We start from the raw sequence: 24,986 nt of genomic DNA, 5'->3' as shown, positions 1-24,986 counted from the left end.
GGCCACTAGACATTTCTGCCACCCCCGGATTTGTTAAAACCTCTTCAGAACTTTAATCACAATCTCCTCTTGAGGGTTTTCTGCCTGACTTTGCTAGATCCTACACAACATCAGGCATTTGGTTCTTTGCTCACATTCTGCTTTTAAGAGGAACACTTTCATTACAAAGTGAAAAGTACCATTGAACTGTTTCGGTATTTCAAAAAGACTGCATGGGCAGCTCCTTCATAAATGTTTGTTTAGGGTTTATCTTACTGTTTGATACTTTTGCCATCATCAAATTATACAATTAGATTAGTCTTTATCGTAGACTGAATTCGTTAAGTTTATCTCAATAAACTTTGACTCCAGCGGCTTTCTTCAGATGTTTGTCCAGTTTATTGATACGGCAGGACCATATACATGTGAGTATGTCTGTCTGTGTGTTGTGTGTGTGTGTACAAGAAAACAGTGAGAGAAAGGGAAAGGGGTGGAAGGTGAGAGAGTGAATGAATAGGTTGCCAGAAGCTGATTCTGTTCCCATGACTTGCACAAGTAATGGAGTTTACATGCTTTGCTTCTTTCTCAGTCCCATAGCTAATGCAGTTTTCTATGCATGGAAAGGTATAGTCTACATTAAAGACAGTGTGCCGTTTCAGAATGTTCTATGTATATATTGCATTAGATCTGCCACGCACGATAAGACGCATCAGTACTAAGCCAGTCTCATCTTAGGAGCAGTGAGTGCATAAGACAAGGCTGCTTCAACAGTAGCTTCTATTCGGTCTTATTTTCTGTCTTAAAATACCACCAGCTGAAATACTGAGCAAGTCCTCCAGCTAACCATACCAATAAAAAAAAATATCTGAATGCACTTTACAGTACATAATCACCAAATGTGTGTTGTTATCTAAACTCCTGTATTACCCGTAATTTCCCGACTATTAGCCGCGGCTTATACATTGACTTTGCAAAATTTCTTCAGCTATGAGGTTAATACAGGGGGGCAGTTAATATGGTTTTGTTTCTTTTAACTTGCAAAAATCACTGTCCTGCGGCTTATACACAATGCGGCTTATATGTGGGAAATGACTGTATTCCTTACAAGTCAACATTAGTTTTTGATTGAAATTTACTAACTACCCCCACCCCAAACAGGGGCGGCTGAGCTGTGATGCTCTCTAGACAGTCTGTTCTGACCTCCAGCTGATCGAATGAGTGATTCCGAGTGCAAACAAGGGAGCATATAGTTAGGGGGGGTTATTGTCCAGGGATTCCTGGCATTCTCCTCTAGGGCGCTGTGGATATCAGCTGCCCCCTGGGGGCTTTGCATCACAATAACCAGCCTTGCTGACATGCACGAGTCACTAGTTTACCCACAGCCAGCTCCCAGCTCCCAAGCTCCCAAATCCCTTACTTCTGCCAGGGATCTTTTACACCTTCAGGCACATAACATGAAACTCTGGAAGCACACAGTGGCTTTATGCGTTTCCTTGATGAAAAGTGATGTTTGTGAATGGTTCTTTTATACTTTATCTTAGTTAGTTAGTTAGTTAGTTAGTCAGTTGTTTCTTTAGCAATTTAGTTCCTTGATGGATATATTAAGTGAAACCTAGGAACAGAGAAGATTCATAGGGGAGGCACTTTCCAAAGACAGTTAGGCTGACAAAATGTGTTCCACTCCTATGAGTGGGGAATGCTAATTTATTTTATTACGTACTCTTCTAAACACTCTCAAGTGTACATCAAGTCTGTCTGTGCTGAACTAAGGCCCTTTATCTTATAGCGTAGCGTAGTCCAGAACGCTGCTTTTAAATGGGATTAAATGCAAAGCCCCAGTGCCAACAGGGCTGGGTACTGTAAATACAACATAGAGCCAGAGGTTTGCTCTTCTGAGCGTGTTCCAGGAAACTGCATCAACTTCAACATCTGGAGAGAGAGAGAGAAAGAGAGAGAGAGTAAGAGAGATTGAAAGAGAGAGAGAGAGAGAGAGAGAGAGAGAGAGCGAGAGAGAGATGGAAGCTTGTAATGAAAACACACCTGAAACAGAGGCAGCATTCAGTTGAACATCTACACCAGAGTGAACTCCCTTTTATCGAATGCACGTCTGCTGAAGGCAGAAAAGTAAAGCCGTATAATTACCTGACTTAGAGAGGCAAACAGGCAACCTCTGTCTGGCTGTCCGCACCGAGACCCTCCAGGCAGTGTTTACAAACTGCTGTCCTGTGATTGGTTGAGGCAGCTGTCCGTCAATGTGCTTGCCCTAAATCACAGGTGAAAAACTGCTGTTTTAGAAATTGGCGATTGTCTCCACCTGATAATTATGCAGCTGTGAGCGTCCGATCTCTTTCATACCAAAAGCAAAACATCTGCTGTTCTTGAGTTTTAAATTAAATGTACCGATAGATGAAAACAAGGTAGGACAGCAACAATGGTTTGGGTATTTTGTTATGAGAAGCCACAGGCCCACTCAAGCTTGAAAACGTTCTGCAAACCTTAGTGGACAGTAGGACAGGAGCATCTGTCTGTCTGCATTACCACAAAACACACTGCACTTGATCCACAGCCCAAATAGTAAGGGGGAAAAAAAGAGAACGTACCAACTCAGCCAAGATCTGTTATGAGTGATTTTGATTTAATGTGGCTAAGTACTGTTTTTGTTCACCCGCAAAGCTTCCTCCGTCTCGCTAATTGATTACTCAGTCTTGGCCTCTGTCATCTCTCGTCGTCTCATTTGCCGTGATGCTAAGCCCCTCCACCTGACCCCGCCACTAGCACAATGGCCTGGCTAGAAAGGGCCAGATTTGCATATACCGTCAATAGAGAGCAGCAGAAGAGAAGACCATTCTCTCAGTTGATTACAATAAAAAACAGGCTCCCAGTTTGATTTAGGGTCCACTAAATAAACGCCGGACCGACATGGTGACCACTGAGATGCTCATATATGTTGATGTGTGAAACATGTGAAAGGTGTTAGCTTGTAGAACACATGAAGGGGCAGGAGGAGCCCTGTTTGAAAACTCAATGATGATTATGTTTTGAAAACATAAGTGAAGAAATAGCTTTTCTCTTTAACATGAAAAGCACTCATAGTATGAACATACATTGAAGACTTGCAGTAATGCATTTGGTCGAGAGTCTTTCACTCCTCATTGTGCTCATTGAAACGGACATATTTCCCAAATTCTCACTGCATTTTTAAAGTTAGCCAGAACCAAAAGTACCTTATTCAGTCATACTTTCAATTTCACTTGCCTTCATACTGACAGGGAAATGGTTGTTTGTTATTGGTAGAATGACTCTATTGTGTTTCTAAAAAAGACAATATGTTTGTCCTACCTGTGTTCCCAACGAATCACCTTCCTTTTCCTGTCGATACCTAACAGTTGAGATTTTTGTAGCAGAAGTGTTCCCTTCCCAAATTTCAGCTATGATTACCAACCAAGAAAATGACAATGCACATGTCATCAGCTTGATGGAATCCTCATGTCGTAGCAGAACTTCCCAAAGCCCTGTTTTATTGCATCAAATTTGGATTTTATTTATGTGCTAACAGTGATCCAAATTTCAACCAATTCTGTTTTATGTCCATGGATAAGTCAGTGTTTGAGTTTTTAAGGTGCAAGGCATGTGAAGTGAGGGAAGATTGAGTTGCCTGGGAATTGAGTTTGCAGAATTAGGAAATACACAGTAGCCTACCTCTAAACTACTGAAAGCTTACTCATATATATTATTCATCATCTCTATTATTTATATTGTTTTATTAGTTATGTGTGTTTCATCTACTTTCTCCGCATTTACCACTATTTATTTTCAAGGGGTCTAATTTGATCTGAAATAAAACTCTTGTATGAGTCATGTAGAGTGCTACTGAGAAAATAATGACTGGTAGGACTATGATCTGCCCAGAAGGTGGCAGTAGAGCACCACGGCTCTATCAGTCAACAATTTTGACTTCAGTGTGTTAGACTCATGGAGTCTGAAAGATATTTGATGTGGTAAACGCACATACTGAAAGCAATGTACACATGCATTGCTCAAAGTTTGAGAAGCTCTCAAAACAGTCTTGAGGCAGTTTATTACGCTCAAAGTCTTGAGGAGGACAGTGCTGACTCCTGTTGTACACGGTTACCCAGTAAATGCTATGCACAATTCTAGGTCCACTGTCACCTAGTTCACCCCATTTTACCCAGACATCAAGTAATCCAGCTAGTATAGACTCCAGACTCCATTGGTCAGCCAGTGTGTTGCTGAGATCCTGGTGGGTGGGTGTATCGGTTTGTTGACTTCATGACTACAAAACCAACATACAGTATCTCAGCCGAGTGTAAGTCACTGTTCAATGGACAGATAAATTAAAGATAATTTTATGTCTTGTGATTGATGATGTTATAGAACATATTTCAGTTATGTGATTTTGTTAGTTTCAAAATACACTGAAATGCTAACTTGTGTCTCTAAAGCAGTGGTTCTCAAAGTGGGATCCAGGGACCCCATAGCCAAGGGTGCGCAAAATAATTTGCTTGAAATGATAAGTTGAGGTTTATAATTTTAAAAGTTCATATTTACAGATGACTCCCCTTTTTTGCTCCCATTTTGCTCACCATACTAAGCTCAATCTTTTAAAAGATTGAACATTAGTATTGGTAGGCTGCGCTTTATTTCTGCACAAGAGGCGTGATCAATGGGTCATCGTTCAGATGACTCCATGCACTTGGATAGTCCTTTAACCAATCAGACCAACGATCCGGTGCGTCTTTTGGATAAGCTCGTTTCTGATTGGAGCCAAAGGTTCTGGCAGAGAACAGAGGAGATAGATATGCAGGTTTCCAGCCTGAGCTGCCGGGCGAAATACAAATTCGCCGGAAGTTCAGGCAGGGTTCACCCAGCCTAGCTCCCACCTACATTAACATTTAACTTGGAAAAACATCACTCAGGTCATGAAGAACCATTTCTACTGCTGCTGCTCAGCTTGGCTTATTTGTCAGCCAGCTAGCTGATGAAAATGTAGAAATGGTTGAGTCAGTCCATGTGATCAAGTGATGCAAAATCCAAAATTGACAAAAGACCAAGTGACACACCTGCCAGAAAACACGGGATAGTGGAGCTGGCCACAACCTCAGAGACTACAAGCTGAATTGCTACAGTTATGAGGACGTCCTGGGTCTCCCCAAAAGAGGCCCCAACAAATTTGAGAACTCCTGATCTGAAAAACCAACACTGTCCTTGGACTGGACAACCATAGAGAAATTTAACAAACAGCCTATTAGAAGGATGGCAACACTGGAATTCTCAGATAAAAACAGAAACAAAATCAGAAAAGGGAGTGCACTTATAATAATAGTATAATAAATCATATATTTTTTTAAAAAAACAACCGTAGAGACATCAAGGATAAATAAGAGCCACGTCATCTATGCTAAGTGGATAGTGCATTAGTGGAGAGCTAATTTGGTGCATGCTGAAAGCTGTCTCTCAACTTCAAGTCAAATGAATACAAAGATGTTTTTACCATTCAATCTCTTCCTTGTTTTCAATTCATGTCCACAGTCTTTGAGTTTCAAATGCATCAACTAAACATGATTCTCATACTGTAGCTGGGTGCACACGGTGGTGTATAACGGAATCTGGAATCTGATAGAAATCTTCCGCTGGATGCAAGTTGTGCAGCACATGTACTGAGGTGATGCCAACAGTTCTTGGAATTCTAAAAATGGCAACAATATGTCTAATTGTTCCATTGACCGTGATGCCCTTCCTATGATGTACAGCACTTTTAACGCAGGCTTTACACTGGGGAATAAATCCTTGCCATTCCACCGCCAATGGCTTCTGACAATAAACCAATTAACAGACACGAAGGGGGCCTGTGGCAGGGAACAGGGTTTGGGGCAGCCTGCAGGGGGGCTCACCCCTCCTGCCCCCCCGAACCCTACGGCTCCCCGAGTCCGCTGTTCCCTGCGTCCCGCCAGGCCTCGGTAATTAGAGCGGAGCAGCCCTGACCCTGCCTCACATGAAACGGCATCACACGCAAACGTTCACTTCCTACCCGGGGCCTCCGCTCCGCCTGCTACCAAATCCCTCATTTAGCCGCCGTTAGTTCGCCCGCGAGCTCGCACCGCTGTCATGACCACCACTGCACATGACAGTCTTCTTTACTCTAATCACATGGGTACTTGGAGGGATGGGGGGTGGGTGGGGGGATGGGGTTTGGGCGGAGGGGGGGGGGGCACTCGGCAGGTAGCTGTGTTCTCAGGGGCGTGGAACATGTGGGTTAGAGAGGAGGATGCCCTGTCGCTGTGTCTCTGTGTTTGAGCACATGCCGGAGCTGCACACAGCCGATGGTTGTGGCTTGCCTTTGGTTTTCAATGTTACGTAATCAGGACCTCTCAGTATCTCTATCTCCTTTGGTTTTCCATGTTACAGAGTCAGGACCTCTCAGTATCTCTATCTCCTTGTCAATGCTTCATATCACGGTTAGATTATCTTTCTCTCTCATCTTTCTCTCGTCTTTCTTTCATCTCTCCCTCTCTCACTCTCTCTCTCTCTCACTCGTGCGCGCGCGCACACACACACACCCACACACACACGCACACACAAATTTGTACAAGCATGGACACATCTCCGCCCTACGGATCAAAACAAGGCCCTCTTTGTCGCCGGCCGCTGTGATCAGTCGCCTGTGGACACTTGGCTCAGGGGGGCTCTTGGCTCAGTGAAGCTTTGCCTCGATTTGCCCCTCTGTTTTTGCAGTTCAATTTTCCCATGTCTTAGGAGCTGGAGTCTATCCAGGGTGCAAGTTTTAAATATGTCCTCCCTGATGACAGATGACAATCCAGTCCAAAACTAAACCATAGCGTCATAATAGTTTACTTTGAGTGGAAAAACAATTCCTCTTCTCTCACTCAGGCATTTGCTCTTTTGGGTTTGCGTGGTTTTATGACCTATTCTGAGATTATTTCCCAAAGGGGCTGCCGTGTTTAAGCAGACTTGACCGATTTTGAGCCCCTGTCACTCTTCTGATAGGCCTTGAGAACTATTTGGGTGCTTATGATGATATTAGTGGGAAATCCTCTAATTAGGGCCTGGGGGAAAGAGTCTCAGGGAGCTGAGAGGAGTTGGTATCCTGCGCCAGAGTCGGATCCCAGTGCTGTGGCAGGTTTATTTGCAAATCCCAGTGCTGGCTACCGGTGCTCCCACCCCACCCCCCCAGGTCACTGGAGCACTACTAGCACTGGCGCTGGAGTGGAAGAGGGAGAGGCAGAGAGAAACAGAGGGAGTAAGACAGAGTGTGAGAGGGACGCAGATAAGCACCGAGTGAGTATAGGAGGTCAGACACACACACACACAGAGAGAGAGAGAGAGAGAGAGAGAGACACACACACACAATGAGAGTGCGTGAGTGTGTGTGACTGACTTTGACTCTGGACAATCCCGTTGTGATGGAGGGTCTTGCAAAGTGAGGCGGACGTTGAGCTGCTCGGTTGAATACCAAAGTCTGCGTGGTGCTGCTCCGGGAGACTCAGGGGGTGGGGGGTGGGCTGGGGGGTTACCGGGGGCCTCTCGCCGAGGGGGGCTCCTGCCTGGGGCCGCCGCTACAAAGCCGAGAGGTGCAGGAGGGGCAACGAGCCCCGCAGTGACAGCAGGGGTGCACCAATTTCACTCCATGCCCTCTCCCACCGCCGGCTCAGTTGGAGCAAGCCGCTGTCTCAGTGCTGACCGCTTGCTTGTGAAGCCCTTCCCGTACTGATCGGACGTTACGTTGCGCGTGACGGGGAGGATGCATGCCGGAGCCCTGTGTCTGTGCTGCCTGCTGGTGCTGTGCCCACCTCGGGTGGACGGCCAGTGGTGGAAGCTGTTTGTGCGGAAAGAAACCACGGTAGCCCCAGTGGCCACCACCGAGGCCCCCACCACTGCTGGGACGGAGCCTGCTGTGGCCACAACCACGCGGGGGGACGTACTGACCACCGTGCCGACCCCCCTTGAGGAAACAACCAGCAGCAAGCCCAGAGCTAGGAAAAGACCACTAAAGCTGTGGAAGAGTGGTGAGTTTGTTATGATGGCAGGAGATGAGGAAAAGAGAGCACTAGGTGCTAGTTACCTGGTAGTTTTGTATTTAAGTTCAAAACAGGCTTGTCATGGTTTGGCTAATTTAGATGGTATGCTTATTGTTTTTACTGGAAGGAAGAAACTAGCTGAAATGCCTCTGCTGGAAAGAGTTTGCTCTTGTGTAGTGAGTGAGTGAGTGAGTGAGTAAAGTAAGCCTTGCCCATTAACACTAAGGCTTGTCATGGTTTGGCTAATTTAGATGGTATGCTTATTGTTTTTACTGGAAGGAAGAAACTAGCTGAAATGCCTCTGCTGGAAAGAGTTTGCTCTTGTGTAGTGAGTGAGTGAGTGAGTGAGTAAAGTAAGCCTTGCCCATTAACACTAAGGCATTAGATATGGTTATGGTCACGTAAGCTCCTTTGGAAGAATCATATAAATCAAGTGGCTGTTGAGTGCTTGTACTGAACAGCAGACCAAAAGTCACACATTTTTCTCTCCAATCATTTCATAGTGACGGCATGGAGTCAAATCCCACAGTAGGATCATGTCTGAGATTAAGTGCCCCTGTATTCAAAGAGCACAATGTCCCACCGAACTGAATTGAGCTCTAATTGAGGCAGGTCATCATTCAGTGACGCGCCTGACTGTGTCATGACACCCCTGATTCCCTAAAGCAAATGCTGAAATCCATATCACATGATATTATAATAATAGGATTAGAATGGCAATCGTCCTGGAGCTTGGGGGAAATTAGGGTCATTGTGTGAGTTGTGCAGGGTGGCTCTTTGTTTTGTTTTGTTTTGGAGAAAAGTAGCATGGTGGACATGCTTCTCTGCATACATCCATATTACTTAACACTTGATCTTTTACAAGATTAACACTACATATGTTGTGTATTACAAGTGTTTTACATCTTAATACTGTCTGTTCTTTGTTACTGTTTTGTCCCTGGTGTTACAGATGTATTCAGTCATACAGCACTTCACTTTTATACTGTATCACAAATGTGTTGTTCAGCTGGATTGTATTTTTTTTAATCAATTAACAGTTGAGTAGAGTCAAATGTCTGTTTTGCTTTTTGACCCAAAATGTGCTACCTCAACAAAATAAATTGATCTAGTAGTTTTTCCTTGTTGACAAGTACTTCCTAAAATCCTATTTTTGGCTTTGAACTGTTGACTTTTCATATATCCACTGAGCTACCTGGGGCTGTCTGTCTGTCTGTCTGTGTCTGTGTGTCTGCACTTCAAATAATTGCCCACACACCACCTTGGGCCAGCCTTGCCTTGACTTGTTAGGTTAATGAGCCTGAGGGCTTGTGAGCTGTGATTAAAGCCGTAAGGAGGCCTGGGGTGCTGCTCTGCTCAAGGCGAGGCGAGTCGAGTGGAGCCGATGTGCCCTCCCTTGCGGTCAGAACAGGGCCCCCTCCGCTCCCCAGCCTCCTCACCTACTGCCCGCCAGGCTCACAGTGGGCATCGCTCAGCTGCATGCCCAGGCTGCCAGTCAGGGGATGGACAGCAATCACGTGCACAACGCTTCAGGTGACCTCTTGTGTAATGGCTCTCAATAGCAGAGAAGTTTTTACTAAACTATGTCAAACATAAGCACAACCATTAGATGCAGTTAAAATGTGAAATGTTGTGATTTGCACTGGGATGCAGACGGTTTTGAGTGTCCACAGGGGAAAACAGGAACTCTGTGCACTGTCGAACTGCCCTGTTGAACTGTGTGTGAACCACATGCCCCCATGTTAATGATACTCTCTAGGCCTAAGGTCACCTGTTTATCACAATGCCTGCATTTCAGTAGCTACATGCCACAGAGCTCGTATACAGTAACCAAATTCCTCAACCAGCTTGATCAAAACATATCAACAGGGGAGGGAAGCTCTGTTCTCCGCCTTTTTTTGTCTGAAAGAATAGCAGGAGTATGTGATGGGTTGATCCTGCGGAATGTGTGGGTGATGTCGGTCTCCACAGGAGATGAGCAGCATGCGCGGGAGAATGTGACTTTTATTGGACTGGGTGACAATCAGGGCATCTGTGGGCAGCAGTAGCATGTCAGGGGGCTCGCGTGGGAGTACGTCCGAGGCCACGGAGGAATGCAGAGGCTCCACGGCCTGACAGGATGAGTCTCCTCTCCTTTCACACGGACTATATGAGCTGCCCTGGTTTGGCGGGCCTGGATAATGAGGCCTCGGGAGGTGCTGTGATCACATTTTAGTGAAGTTGTATGATGGTTAGCCTGTCAGAGGAAAGAGGTTTATAGTCAGGTTGAGAAGCCTCATATTCATAGATATTCACATACATTTTTGAATGTTTTTTTTTTTTCAAATAGCAGTGAGTCCCACTACACCATGGTGTATAATATGATGTAACATGTCCACTATTATTTTCCTCTCTTCTCTTGCTCGTCCTCTGTGTGTCTTATTGGAGTAAATAGCCTCACTGGCCTGACAGGACTTCAGCAGTGAAGTCCTCTCAGTAGCACCTTACTAATAAGCGCCTGAGAGACTCAGATGCTACACTAGAGCGCTGCCGAGAGCAGAGAGTTCCAAGCAGCTCACCTGACATGACTCTGACCTCTCCACACATTTCCTCTCCTCTCCTCTCCTTTCCTCTCTTATCTTCTCCTCTCTTCTCTTGTCTTCTCCCCTTCCCTCCTCTCCTCTCCTCTCCTCTCTTCTCCTCTCTTCTCTTGTCTTCTCCTCTCCTCTCCTCTTCTCTTCTCTTCTCTTCTCTCCTCTCCTCTCCTCTCTTCTCTTGTCTTCCCCCCTCCCATCCTCTGCTCTGCTCTCCTCTCCTCCCATCTCCTCTCCTCTTTTCTCTTCTCTCCTCTCCTCTCCTCCCACCCCTCCCCTCCCCTCATCTGCTCTTCTCCTCTTCTCCTCTCCTCTCCTCTCCTCTCCCTCAGAGCGAGGCTCTAAGTCTCACCTGGACCTGACTGAACTGATTGGCGTGCCTCTCCCTCCGTCCGTCTCCTTCATCTCTGGCTACGAGGGCCACCCCGCCTACAACTTTGGGCCCGACGCTAACATCGGCCGTCTCACCAAAACCTTTGTGCCGGACTCTTTCTTCCGGGACTTTGCCATCATCGTCACCATCAATGCCACCAGTGCCCTGGGCGGCATGCTCTTCGCCATCACCGACGCCCAGCAGCGCGTGGTGCAGCTGGGCTTGGGCCTCACCCCGGTGGAGGACAAGACCCAGAGCATCGTGCTCTACTACAGCGACCTGGGGGCCTCCCACGCACAGCCGGTGGCGTCCTTCAAAGTGCCCGAGATGTTCTACAAGTGGACGCGCTTCACGCTGACCGTGCAGGACCAGGAGGTGCGCCTCTACATGGACTGCGAGGAGTTCCACGTGGCCACCTTCCACCGGGGCCCGGAGCCGCTTCGCTTTGAGCCCAGCTCCGGCATCTTTGTGGGCAACGCTGGCAGCACAGGCCTGGACAAGTTTATGGTAAGTGATTCCAACGGACTTGTTTTTGTTTTTATAGCAAAGCAGGAGCACTTCTCTGGTACGTACATCTGTTTCCCAGAGACTCCTATCAGTTTGTTTCAGCTTTCAATATGTGTGCTGCTATGAGTTCAGACTGTTCAGACATCAGGTCGTTTGGGTTATGACAGTCTGGGGTAGCATCAGCATGAGGTGGGTGTTGAAAGACTAGAGATTTACTTATTGTACTGTATGTTATACACATTTTGATAGTTAGAAGACATAAAGACAAAGAGAGATAGAAAAAGAGACAGACAAAAGACAGAAAAACAGAAAGCATAAAAAATGTGTGTGTGTGTGTGTGTGTGTGTGTGTGTGTGTGTGTGTGTGAGAGAGAGAGAGAGAGAGAGTGTGTGAGAGAGAAAGAGAGAGGAGAAAGGAGCCATGGTCTATTTCACTCAACACTCACGTATCTCTCCCTAATGTGTCTGAAGATTCTCCTCTTATCCTTAACTCTGACACAGTGCTCCTTTCTCCTGAGACCAGAGATAACAGGCAGACCTGTTTATAGACTGTAATCTCATTTCCACACGCCTCTCTCATCCTCTCGTCTCCTCATCGCACTGGGAAGTGACTGGTGTGAATTCCCCTGCCATTTAGCACGTTATTGCGGAGAGAGGAGGTCATTGTCCTGTTTTTATTGTGGCGGCATGAAGAACCACTTCCAGGGCTTCTTCCAGGGGAAAGTGTGTGTGTGTGTGTGTGTGTGTGTGTGTGTGTGTGTGTGTGTGTGTGTGTGTGTGTGTGTGTGTGTGTGTGTGTGTGTGTGTGTGCGCGCATGTGTATGTGTGTGTCTGTGTGTGCACATGTGAATTGCACTTCTGAAAGGTCATCGCCTTGGTTACGTCAGTGGCAGGCCGCTGTTCTTTGTGTGAGACTCTGTGGGCTCCCTGGTTGTGACTGTTGGAATGAGCCAGCCAATCCAATCCAGTTCGCTGGCCCTGTGAGAGAGACCCAGAGCAGGGCACATCAGTATCATGCACAGAGTTGAAGAGACCAGAGACCACTCAAGCCGGAGCATTCAGCCATTTCTGAAAATGTCCTTCTTTCCCATAACAACTTCTCTGCGCAGGTGTTAGCGTTGTTGTTGATTGTTGAGCATTGAGTTTTAAACAGAATCAGAGTCCTACTGACTCCACAGAGGCCCGGAGTTTATCCTGCCCTGTTGTAACAAAATGTTTTCACTAAAAAACCTGAGCATTAGTCAAATCTCTCTTTCTCTCTCCCTCTCTGTCTCTCTCCTTCTCCCCCTCCCTCTCTAATCTCTCTCTCTCTTTGTGTCAGTCTTGCTGGCGAAAGTGGCGACAGCATGCAGGTCTCACTCCGACATTCCTTTAAAGATTTATCCCCTAATCTCCACTGGGCGCCCACAGTTGTCCTCAGTGCTACTTTTGGGAGTTTGGGTCGCTTGATGTTATCAGTAAATTATACATTCAGCATACGAAAGAGAGGATTTGTAGTCTTTCATCATTAATTTTGAAAAATCAGAGCAGACGAACACTCATGCACACAGTGACAGTGTAGCAGCAGGTTATATAGTTACCAATAATAAGCCATGGTCTAATAATAATGGGAAGTAAGGAAGTTAGCATCTTATGATCTGGTTCCATCGCACAAGAGAGCGGTATGCTGCTCTGGTATGCAAGTGCTATAAACGGTCAATCGGTTGTCCGTCATGTCATGAGCGTCTTTTGTCCATCCCCAGGGCTCCATCCAGCAGCTGGTGATTAAGCCGGACCCACGAGCAGCAGAGGAGCAGTGTGAGGACGACGACCCTTACGTATGTACACACACACACACACACACACACACACCCTCTCTCTCTATCTCTCTCTCTCTCTCACACACACACATACACACACACACACACACACACACATATTTACTCAGACCACTGGTGGTGGTCTGAGTAAACGTGTGTGGGAAAAGTGCTCCTCTTAGTGGTGAACTGAGAAAACTGCTGAAGGGTCACCAAAGATAATTCCCTATGGGTTTACTGAGTGTGTTCTTTCTTACTGAGTGTGTTCTCTCTTCCCTTCTCTCTCTCTCTCTCTCTTCTCTCTCTCTCTCTCTCTTTCTCTTTGTGTGTGCACAGGTGTCTGGTGATGGCAGTGGTTTTGACGGCCTGGACGACAGAGAGGGTGAGGAGGAGATGCAGAAGAGAGTGGAGGAGGAGCAGAAGCACACGTCCTCCATGGTGAGGACAGAAGCTGCTGTGTGGATGCTCTCAGAGGTCCCATCGTGGGAATATGGTTGCGTAATTAATGAAAATAAAACACTATACCTTTTTAAAAAAACTTCAGTTTTTAAAAAGCATCTTTTGCCTCATTGTCACTAAGAATGGTCCAGGAGCTTTCTTCTTTTTGTGGTCTTGTTTGGATGCAGACAGCTAGCCGATCTGTAAACATACAGCTTTCAGGATTTGTATTCAGTGCAGACATCCAGTGTCTCAGAGCCTTGCTTTTGTGTCTGATGTTTTTGTCTTGATTTACCTCTGCTGATCATTTCTCAAAACTCTGTTGTTGTCCAAGATTCTCCTCTGGATGTAAGAGCTGCGGGGGAGATGCAGATATTGAAATATTATTATCATTATCATTCTCTTATCATTCATTATGTTTTTTTCTTTCTGTTTTTGAGAGAGAACATTTCTGAGATGCTTTCAACCTTGTTGATTCTCAGTAGTCTCTGAAGTACTACTGACTGAAGTGCATTTGCAGTCATGTTTGATGTGTTCCCTTCTCCTTAAGCTGAGTGTGAGTGTGGTGTAGCATGTACCTTTGTATGATGGCAAGTAAATTACATATCTAGGTAAGGAAAGAGGAAAAGAAGGACAGAAACACCAAGCCCAGCAAAGACCATCTGACAGAAACACAGCAAGAGATTCATTTCAGAAATGTGTTGTTATTTCAATTTTTTCCAGTTGTGGTTCGTCTTTGAGCTTTTTTCAGAATTATGGTTATATGTTTTTTTTTTATTGTGTCTCTCTGTTTTTTAGTAGGATGTTTGTCTGTATGAACACAGCATGAGTGGAAGCCTAAGGCAAATGTCCTGCATTGTGGGACAGCAAGAGTTGATGTTGAAATTTGAGTCTTAAGTCTGTCCTGTGTCCCGTAGACTCAAGCGCCTGTGCTGGCCCCTCCAACAGTGGCCCCAGCAATGGAGGACGACGAGCTGTCCGGCCACCTGGTCCCCACAGAGGAGACCTACCCCACACGGGAGGGGCTCCTGAGAGGTGATGTCTGTAAGCACTAGTAGTATTTGTAGCATCCTCGTTGCATCCCCACATCTCTGTGTCCAAATAGGGACAACACAGTTTGTGTTGTGTCCAACACTTTGCTTTTATTTTTTTGTTGCACAATGAGTGTTGAAAATAACACAACTTGTGTTTTTTCTTTTAACACATCTCTGTGTCCAGATAGGGTCAGTGGTATCACTAAGGGTGCATTCACACTAGGTCCCCTGGACCGGACCCGGGTTCGTTTGATCCGATGGTTTGGTTCGTTTTGATAATGTGAACGCAACCGTGCCGAACTCGGGTATCACCTATGACTCTATAGAGCTCTGGCGCAGACAAACATGTAATGTGAATGGAGACCAACTACAATAGGGGTCAGGGGGAGTAACCGCACTCTGGTCCGGACCAGCTAAACGGACCTAGCGTGAAAGCAACCTGATGGTCATTAACTAGTCATTAACCATTAATTGCCTGGACATTAAATGATTGTATATTACAGTCCATATCAACTTTACAACTTTGATTACAGTCACTATTAATAAATGATAGAATCCATGGTTGCATGTGCAGACATTGAAGTTATGTCTGTTGAAAAGTAAGCATGAACCTCATTGGATTAATGAGTTGACATTCTCTGGTTACAGGGCATGATGCTGAAGAACTTGGAGAACGGTCAGGTGATGTAAGTCAAATTAAGATATTATTGTCATACAGTACACCATAGCCCATGTCATATTTAAGCATTAGCCCTGGGGTACTTCCTGCAATCATTATCCAAGTCACCAAGTGTAGTTCGGTTCCTAAAGTAAACTATATTTTTTCTGACTCTGACGTGTATTGTACATATGTTTTGCGCCAGGGCCCAATTGGACAAGGGCCGAAAGGGGAGCGGGGGGACCAAGGTCCGCCTGGCCGTCCTGGTGCTCCTGGGCCTCCTGGCCCTACCAGCACCTCCAGAGCAGGAGCATCACCGCAGCCTGGACCAAGAGGGCCCCAGGGCCCGGCTGGGGTCCCAGGACCATCGGGGAAGCCTGGGAGGGATGGATTGTCTGTAGGTGTCTCTGAACAATGAGCTAAACAGTTGATTTGGAAAATATAATCTGTCTTATAAATGAACTATTTACATCTGTTACCCATCTCTGTCCTTCAGGGTCGCAAAGGACAAGATGGATTGCCGGTGAGTAACTGCATGCGGCTAGACCCATAAAAACACCAGACTGAAATAAGTGTTTTGCACAGCTCCAGCAGAGATTGTGTGCTTGGTTGGGCTTTGCCTTTTCTGTGTTCCACATTATAGTTCTGTCAGTCAGTCTTTGACCATTCCAACATCACAACAGCATCACAGAACTTTGTTTACTGGTCCACCACAACCTCTCTATCTCTCTCTCTCTCTCTCTCTCTCTCTCTCTCTCTCTCTCTCTCTCACTCTCTCTCTCTCACACACACTCACACTCACACTCACTCTCTCTGTCTCTCCTGCAGGGCTTGAGGGGACCAACCGGGTTTCCAGGATTACCTGGAGCCAAGGGGGACAAGGTGAGGCTCTCGCTTGGAATGATGGGAGTTAAAATGGAGCTCTGGTCCAACTTCACTTCACATTAGAAACTCAGAAGAACAGCTGCTTGCCAGTTTTACTCTTTGGCGCTGACTGGGGTTAGAGAAACTGGTGTTTAGTACATTTGTTGTGAGGTAATGGTTTGGGCGTGTGGCTCTCTCACTCTGATAGGGTGATCGTGGCGTGGGTTTGTATGGACCACCCGGGCCACCCGGGCCACCAGGACCCCCCGGTCAACCAGCGCTTACCAGGACTTCTCAATATCCGGTCAGTGACCATCGTGTTATCTATATCTATGTCAATCTGAAACTAGATGTGTCATATAGTGGAACGTGATATGATCGCAGCATGGTGTTGCCTCCTGCTAACTAAAGAAAATAAAGCCTGCACACTCTTTTCCATTCCCCTCCACTGCAGCCTCTCTTAAACCACAACTCCATAACGTCTCATGTCCTCTCCCCTTGGTCACTTGATTGTTCATCAATGTAATACATTATCATGCACAGTGTAAACTGCCTTAGTTCAGTGTATATATTTTTAAAGACATGATTTATAGAGACATTATAAATGTACCAAACAGCAAAAGACAAAGTATACGTCACAGAATAAGGGCAATATCAGCACCACATTATTGCGCTGACATCTTTTGCTACAGTAGGTAGCACTACCCCACAAGTTGTATTGTGCTGGGTAGATACACCCCAAAAAATTCAGTAGTCTTGCGCACAATAGGTTGTTGAGTTATTCTGCCATATATGGCTTTTGGTCAACCCAGCTTTGGAAGGGTCAATTAAGGAGGGATGACCCCAGGGACCAAATGCTAGTGGGACAACCAGCACATCATGTTTCATGTGCACCGGACGGTGTTATGGTGTCCCAGGAATCACTGACCAAATAATCAGTTATCAGCTGTCATAATTAGTTTACAACATAGATATATATATATATATATATATATAGGGTTCTATATATATCTATGGTTTACAACGTGCTGACATCACCCATTGACAAATGTTGTGTTACACTGCATATCACTATAGCCCATTGTGTACAAATGTCCCATTCATGTCCATACTGGCTGTGTTGTGAGCACTCGAATACACCCAATAAGACTCTTGATCATGCAGATACTGTGTGAAGAATATGGTGAGTGGTCCAGTGTTTTGTTTCAGTGTAAAGAATGTGTTTGGTGTTTTACAGGATGCCATTGATGCATATGGCTCTGGGTTTGGAGACTTTGACAGTGATACAGAAATCATCCGAGTGAGTTTCAAAAATGAGATGGGAAGTTGTTGATGTTCATGTGTTGTATATCCGTATGTGTCCTGCAGGGGGGTCCCAATTAGCTCACCTATCTAGCTCATTAGAGATCTCCTTTTTCATCACATATGAGTGCAATATCAGCTATGGTTAGATCATATCTGATATTGCACTTAGAATTCTACTGAATATGTAATATATACATATATATACATACTGTATATATATATCATTTTTGTGAAAAATAATTATGTATTTGAAATATCTATATAATAATGAATGTTTAGAGGCATGGTTTATCGAACTATTATACTGGCATATTGCTGTGTTTGTGAAACAGTTATTAAAAAAAAGACAACGATGAAACATCTTGTGTCCATAGTATGCTTTAATGCAGAGTTTTGAGGCATGCTTACCTATGAACTGTGCGTAATCTCTTACTTCTCTCTCCTTACGCAGGGTCCACCTGGGCCTCCCGGCCTACCAGGCCCTCCAGGTCCCCCAGGCACCCGTGGCCCATTCGGCCCATCTGAGAGCCTTCTGCCTGGGCCACCTGGCCTTCCTGGAAAAGAAGGGCCCATGGGTAAGCCGGTAAGTAACTCTGCCTCATGGACAGATCAGGGTGCTCGGCTGAGGGTCACCCTGGCAGAGTGCCCTGGAGTTGCCCACTGCAGGGAATTTCTCTCTGTCTATGTTAAATTATGCTACTGCTGAAGTGTGAAAGCAGCAGACTTCTGCCTCAGTAGAATTAGAATCAAATACAGCAGATTAGACTACAGCATCCTTACACCATTTAGATACGTTATAGTTAATAGCTAGCCTATATTTCTACCAATCTTTAAAGATCAAGATAAATAACCACTAGTTCACTGTATGACTATGACCAATGAATGTAATTTTGTGAAAAAATTGCGAAGGTTGCCAGATTTGTAGCTACAGTGTAGCAGTACAATACAGTATATAGCTAATAAGGTGATGGTACCCTCCATAGAGGTTTTAATGACTGTGTCCTCCTCTCCTCTTCCCCTTGATGACCTACCTGCCCGGTGTGACTCCAGAGCCTGGTGTTTGAGGAGGAGTGGTTTAGTGGCTCTGGGTCAGATTCTGGGTTCGGCTCAGGGTTCTCGTCTGGCTTTGGTTCCGGATTTGGTTCCGGGGTTGGTTCTGGGTTTGATTCGGGAGAGGTATCACCCTGGCTCTCTAAGGTCATTGAGCCAGCCTTAAAAAAAGACAGCATTTATCTCCAACATTGTTAACATACCATCCATGTTCTCTGACTGCTCTCAACCCAGCTGTGCGCTGCTTCTGGCTGTATGTGCGGGGGTTAGTGGGTTGTATATTTGACATTTTGTGTGCAGTGCAGTTCATCGACTCGATCTTGAGATGTAAGCGTGATTTGTTCTTTTTAGCTTTTGTCTTGCAAAGACATCCATTCCAGTGCCTCAACAAGTCTACCTAGACTAGCCTTAAGATTCGACAAAGTCATAGTTGATAGTCATATTTTTTTTTCGTTTCTTGAGGTTTTGTGGACTCGTATGGACCTCTCAAATTAGCTTATCTCATGTATGTAGTTTAATATAATATTAAATGCTACTGAGTTAGTTTACGGGGAACCCATGCGCACTATGTATACTGTACATTACATTTAACACATATATTCAAGATACCAAGCATCAAACTAAAACTTTGCTTTTTGCTGAACATGAACTGTTGGAGAAAATCTGTCTTTTTTCAAACATCTGAGGTCTTTGCTTTCACTAATATCATTCACAAGGCCTGTCTTTGTTGCTAAATGACAAGTATGTATCAGAGGATACACAGCCGTTTTACTCTCTGAAAGAGTTGTTTCTGGATATTGCAGGGCACTGCTGGTTATGATGGCTTCCCTGGCCCACGTGGTCCTAAAGGACTAAAGGTGAAATACTGGAACTCTTTCTGCGTTTCTTTCTTCAAATGTTGATTTTATGAACTAATATTTGTCGTATATTCTATCTGGAAGAGGAATGCTGACAATAACTGAATGCTATTCAAAGGTTAGAAATACAGTATATTGCATTTTATTTTATAGGGAGATCAAGGATTGCCAGGACTTCCTGGATCAAAGGTAAATATCACAGCCTATTTTTTTTTTTCAGTTTTTACCGGTTGATTCTTTCTAGAATAGTTTCTATGCTATCCTAATTACAGGTTTTTGTCATTGCTTCCATATGATATATCTATCATGTCGTTTGTGGGTCCATAACAACAGCATGTATTTCTGCACTGGTGTACCTCAGGGATCAGTGCTTGGACCCAGGATAGGAATTTCACAGTGGTCACAATGGAAAGAGATAGGAGGGGTCCTGTTTTGCTATTCACATCACTTTCTAAGATCGTCTGTTCCCATTACTCCAATAATCTCCTATGGATGATATTCAAGTATTGAAATGGCTGAGACGGAGCATAAAGTGAAATAATGTTGACATTAATTAATCACACAGGTTCCAGGAAAAATGTGGAAAATGTTTGAGTCAGTCATCAAGTGATGCAAAATCCAAATTTGACCAAAGAACAAGTTATACATCTGCCAGAAAACAAGGCCTAGTGAACTTGGCCAGACTTTAAAATAATACAAATAGAATATGTTTATTTGTTACGATTATGAGGAGGTCCTTTGAAAATGTTCTCCCAAACAAGGGGTCCTTGGAAAACAAAGGTTTGAGAACACCTTGTTTATTGGACATTTGGCGAAATGTTCAGAGACATTCATTTGAGTGCTTGTCAATTTATTTCCATCTCCTTCTCCAGCCCCTACTCTAGCCCCTGCCCTTGCCACTTTTGTTTGAGTGTGTGCTTAGTGTGTATTTGTTTTGTGAGCGTGTGTGTGTGTGTGTGTGTGTGTGTGTGTCTGTGTGTCTGTGTGTCTCTCTGTGTGTGTGTGTGTGTGTGTGTGTGTGTGTGTGTTTGTGTGTGTGTGTGTGTTTATGTGTTTACTGTATGTGTGTGTCATTTCACAAGTGCGGCGGTCTTGATTAATCACAGAGGTAGTGCAAAGGCCCAGCATTAGTGATAATCAAGGGATACAAGCATGTTGATCAATTATGGCCAATTATGGTTCTATTCTATCACTTCACAGTTCCCCAGACTGAAAATAATTGAGATGCAGTATTAAGTGAGATATCAATAATCACTCCAGGTCACTCACTGTCACTGATCACACAGATAACACACCACAGATAGGCTAACCTTTAGAGAGTCATACAGTAGAACACCATCTGACCAACCCATCATGACCTAGCTGGTTGTGTTTTTATCCTCTAGGGTGACCCTGGCGAATCTGGTGCAGCTGGCTCACCAGGGCCAATGGGGCCGACGGGTGCTACCGGCCCACAGGGTCCACCAGGGCCGCCAGGTCCCCCTGGACCTTCAGGAAGTGGCTTTGCACTTGAGGTACTGTATGGTGTCTGTGTTTTGTGCCTTGTATTGACGGCCAGCAAGTTGTGTCTAGTTTTTATCTGGTAGAATGTGCTTTGAAATGAGTAACTTGAATGAAATGTGTGTGTAGGACCTGGAAGGTTCAGCAAACGGAGGCTTCCTTGGCAAAGGAGTTTTGAGAGGACCCCAGGTAAACAAATACACTACTACTACCACATCTCAGTGCCATGCAGAGAATAGTGTGTGATGTTCACAAACTGTATCATCCAGGAGTGATACGCTGGTTCATGGATGACATCAACGAAGGTGGATTTCCCATTGGTTAATGTCGAGTGAATTAGACTGAAAGAGAGACATATTTGTACACATGGGCATCATTTTCTGATATTCTTGTGTTTCTCCCCAGGGTCATCCTGGTCTTGCAGGTCCTCCAGGGCCACAGGTATGACCTCTGAGATCCATGCATGACACAATGTAATACATTTCAACAGAACCTCCCCCATTCCATCCCACCCCAACCTATTCTCTTTGTATAAACGTAAATAACATGTGTGAGAAAGAATATCCTTATAGGACAATAAAGACTCTGTCTGTTGCATCTGTTTCACAGGGTCTACCTGGGCCGGTTGGACCACCTGGTTTGTCTGTAAAGGTCAGTTTCTCTAGCTACATTTTGAAGAACGTTGTTGGTATTCAGTGACAGTGACAGTATGCTCAATATGCATGCAAATGCCACAGTTACATCTATAATGCAGTGCAAATGGCAGGGTGAGGGATAGATATCGGCATTTTTAGTCCATCCGATTTTTGAATGCCCTGTAGTATTAGTTAATATTAGCATGTATATATTTTCTGTTAGGAGAGAGTCAGTGCATTTATGATTGCAGCCCAGTGTAGTTTTCCTGATATGTTGTTGTCTTGTCTCTTGTCCCCTGTCTTGCGCCTGCATATACAGTGTAGGCCTATTGCCCACCTGCCCTTTCTGAACACGTTCTGAATGCATGTACCATGTTGTAATAGACTTCTATAAACTTAATGAAAGCTGACTCTGCCAGATCAGATCACCACCATATTTGTGTTACAATTTTCCCCCAACACGATCTTTAAAACGTTCTGCTCGTGTGTCTGCACTCTGCAGGGAGATCGCGGAGCACCAGGTCCAGATGGCGAGTCTGGGGTAGCCGGCCTTCCTGGCATGCGGGTCAGTTTTTCTTCCTTATGCTTTTGTACCTACAGGTGATACAGTATGCCAACATCGTGTTATAGAGTGAAACAGTCTTACACAGTAAGAATCAGCTGTTGTGGTGTCGTTGACATTTACCAATGTTGTCCTATTTCTTGCTTTTCATCAGGGGGTGAAAGGAGATAAAGGAAGCCCAGGACCAAAGGTATACAGTTGAATGACCTGTCCTTCAAACAAAATGCTCTGCAGTCCCATTGAGATTGTTTCTTACCTCCTATTATTATAAATAAGGGCAGTGTGACAGGCCACATGTACCGTACCATACATCCCATAATATGCATCACTGCTTTGCTCTTATGAATCAGTTTATTGTCTGTGCCTGGCAATATCCTTGCCATGATCAGAGTGTAACGGCCATGGACGATAAGTTGTGATTGTCCATTAGTGAACCTCACTGCAGAGAATGGTGCCTAATGCAGTGTGAATGTTATTCCTCTTGTCCAGGGGGACCCAGGCCAAGATGGACAGAGTTTCACTGGACCTCCAGGGTCCCCTGGCCCACCAGGGCCTACCATCACCCTTCAGGAAGTAAGTCGCCAGACGAGCACAGGGTAGCAGTTTGGAAACCATTGGATCATTGATCATAGATCGTAAATAGATCATTGGATCTCAACAGATTGCTTATGCTGATCCAATGTAAATGCTATGGAATGTCTCACTTCAACATCTGGTTCATCCGCAGCTCCTGCTAAACGACACAGAGGGCATACTTAACATCTCAGAGATCCGCGGACCCCCAGGGCCGAGGGTAAGCAGTAGTCTTCTGATGTGAAGTAAAGCCAAGGCTATGTAGATCAATCCATGTGCTTTTTTTTATCCACTATGAGCTCTGAGCCCTGAGGCTGAATGGGTGAATTAGCTCAGAATCAAATGTGTTTATATCGAATTAATGCTCAAATTATTCTGCTTCAAGGATGTTTCCATTCGTTAATGTTGTAAAAGTTTATATATTTAGTTTCTTACTTTTTCTTCCAATTGCTTAAACACAGTTTTGGAAACTAAGCTGGTTTTATCAAAATATTTTAACACAATTTTTCGAAACCACACACCAAAACTTCATATAGAATTATCAAACTTTTGCACCTACTAATGGCACTTCATTCATATCACCATATTTTTGTCTAACCAACTACACACTGTTGGGCATAATGAAAAGCTGCTCTCACCTTTGGTATGCTTTGCTATCATACTAAAATACTGTAGTTCAAATGGTAGTGTCATTTTGAATGGCAGTGTTTTGAAATGGCAGTATGTGAGTTTGTCAGATTATTGTGTCTTATGCAGAGAACCATGTTCAGTGCATTTAAAAAGTGCAGTTTTGAATTTCAAAATATTTGTAAAGCAGAAAATGTGTTTTAGAAGAGGTGTGTCAGTTTAAATATGTGTGCTATGCATTTCATTTGAGTGTGTTGGCAGTTGGAAAAAGATCTAACACACATTGCCTCTTTCTCTTGGTTGTTCCAATTTCTTGGCTTGACATGAGGCAGAGTATGTCACACCACTGTAGTGCTCATCCATATATTGTATGTGGTCCACAACGGTATTAATGTGCTTCTTCTTGTTTATTGTTTGTGTGTACTTGTTTGCAGGGTCCCGAGGGTTTGCCTGGCAAAGCTGGATTCCCTGTAAGATATACATTTATCCCTCCTCTCTCTCTCTCTCTCACTCTGTATTCACTTTACATGTTATGTTGACCTAAATATTCAGTACACTGCTTGAAAGGACACCTTTGTATAAAAGTATACTATCAAAGAATAGGAGCCTATATGAAAGATCAGTATAGATCGTACATAAGACTATTCATACTTGTTTAATGATAATTACTATTTCATCAGTTTTTGTTTATATTTACTGATTGTGTTATCTCACTCGATGTGCGTTTGATTTTCTGTAAAATGATGTGCATTTTATTGTCTTTTCACTTTTCCCTCACTGGAGGACTAATGGTATGTTTCCATATTAAAAATTCAGTGCTATGTGATAACAAGGCTCACTTATAGTTCTGACGGCCATCAACAGTAGCACTAGTCTGACTGTGGATTTAAAATGAGAAGTCTGCTCCCAGCATGAAGGCCAGCGCCCACCGGACACGTACCCGACGCACCGTTGAACTCCGTTGTTTTTAACAGAGCAAAGCCCACTAGAAACGTCTGCCGTGCAGCAGCCACACAAGGATAGAAAACTATTTTGAAATCCTGCGCATCGAGCCCAGACCGCCGAACGTCGTGTCCGGTGGGCGTTGGCCTTGAGGAGACAGGAGATGGCTGCCTAGTGGAGTGACAGCAGAAAAAGAAAAGGGTTGGCTTTGCCCAGTTAAATCTCCCCAGACCGTCTAATCGTAAGATGTTTCAAATGTTCCCCTTTCAGGGACCGAGGGGACCAAAGGGGGATGTTGGATTGGTTGGTGTCCAAGGACCCCCAGGTCTGAAGGTAGGAAGTTGCTCTCTCCTTTTCCCCTTACCCTGTCACCAGATGAGTAATGTGTAAATGTGCATTCAGTCTTCATATCACAAGGGACACATCATTTGAGCTGTGTTTTCCCTGCCAGCGGCTGTGTCTCTGGTTATGCCAAAGTGTGTTTTAATTTGTCTCAGGGTGAGAAGGGGGAGCCCGGGGTCACCATCGCCGCAGATGGCTCTCTAATGACGGGCATGAGAGGCCCCAGAGGTCCAAAGGGAATCAAGGTACTTGAGCAGATGTTCAAATTGGTGGAGGGGAGCTATAATGACTGAGAGTGACCGTGTGTGTGTGTGT

The 24,986-nt window shown here is 44.8% G+C and overlaps 1 protein-coding gene across 1 annotated transcript in view; it reads left to right on the top strand.

Moving 5' to 3' along the window:
• Nucleotides 1–24,986, top strand: part of col15a1b (collagen, type XV, alpha 1b) — a 38,538-nt gene that overhangs the window by 6,717 nt on the left and 6,835 nt on the right. Inside the window, exons 3-26 of the mRNA XM_062529523.1 lie at nt 10,942–11,489; nt 13,231–13,305; nt 13,621–13,722; nt 14,640–14,757; nt 15,405–15,442; nt 15,620–15,811; nt 15,911–15,937; nt 16,243–16,296; nt 16,487–16,582; nt 17,516–17,578; nt 18,035–18,166; nt 19,437–19,490; nt 19,644–19,679; nt 20,876–21,004; nt 21,120–21,179; nt 21,396–21,431; nt 21,600–21,641; nt 22,128–22,190; nt 22,342–22,377; nt 22,677–22,760; nt 22,915–22,980; nt 23,822–23,857; nt 24,600–24,662; nt 24,827–24,916. Of these exons, the coding sequence (XP_062385507.1) occupies nt 10,942–11,489; nt 13,231–13,305; nt 13,621–13,722; nt 14,640–14,757; nt 15,405–15,442; nt 15,620–15,811; nt 15,911–15,937; nt 16,243–16,296; nt 16,487–16,582; nt 17,516–17,578; nt 18,035–18,166; nt 19,437–19,490; nt 19,644–19,679; nt 20,876–21,004; nt 21,120–21,179; nt 21,396–21,431; nt 21,600–21,641; nt 22,128–22,190; nt 22,342–22,377; nt 22,677–22,760; nt 22,915–22,980; nt 23,822–23,857; nt 24,600–24,662; nt 24,827–24,916 (2,240 nt within the window). The remainder of the gene's footprint in view (nt 1–10,941; nt 11,490–13,230; nt 13,306–13,620; nt 13,723–14,639; nt 14,758–15,404; nt 15,443–15,619; nt 15,812–15,910; nt 15,938–16,242; nt 16,297–16,486; nt 16,583–17,515; nt 17,579–18,034; nt 18,167–19,436; nt 19,491–19,643; nt 19,680–20,875; nt 21,005–21,119; nt 21,180–21,395; nt 21,432–21,599; nt 21,642–22,127; nt 22,191–22,341; nt 22,378–22,676; nt 22,761–22,914; nt 22,981–23,821; nt 23,858–24,599; nt 24,663–24,826; nt 24,917–24,986) is intronic.

This window comes from Sardina pilchardus, chromosome 2, assembly GCF_963854185.1.
Source record: "Sardina pilchardus chromosome 2, fSarPil1.1, whole genome shotgun sequence".
Classification (NCBI taxonomy): Eukaryota; Metazoa; Chordata; class Actinopteri; order Clupeiformes; family Clupeidae; genus Sardina; species Sardina pilchardus.
Note: the sequence above shows the minus strand (reverse complement) of the source record. Positions and strands in the feature narration are given on the sequence as shown.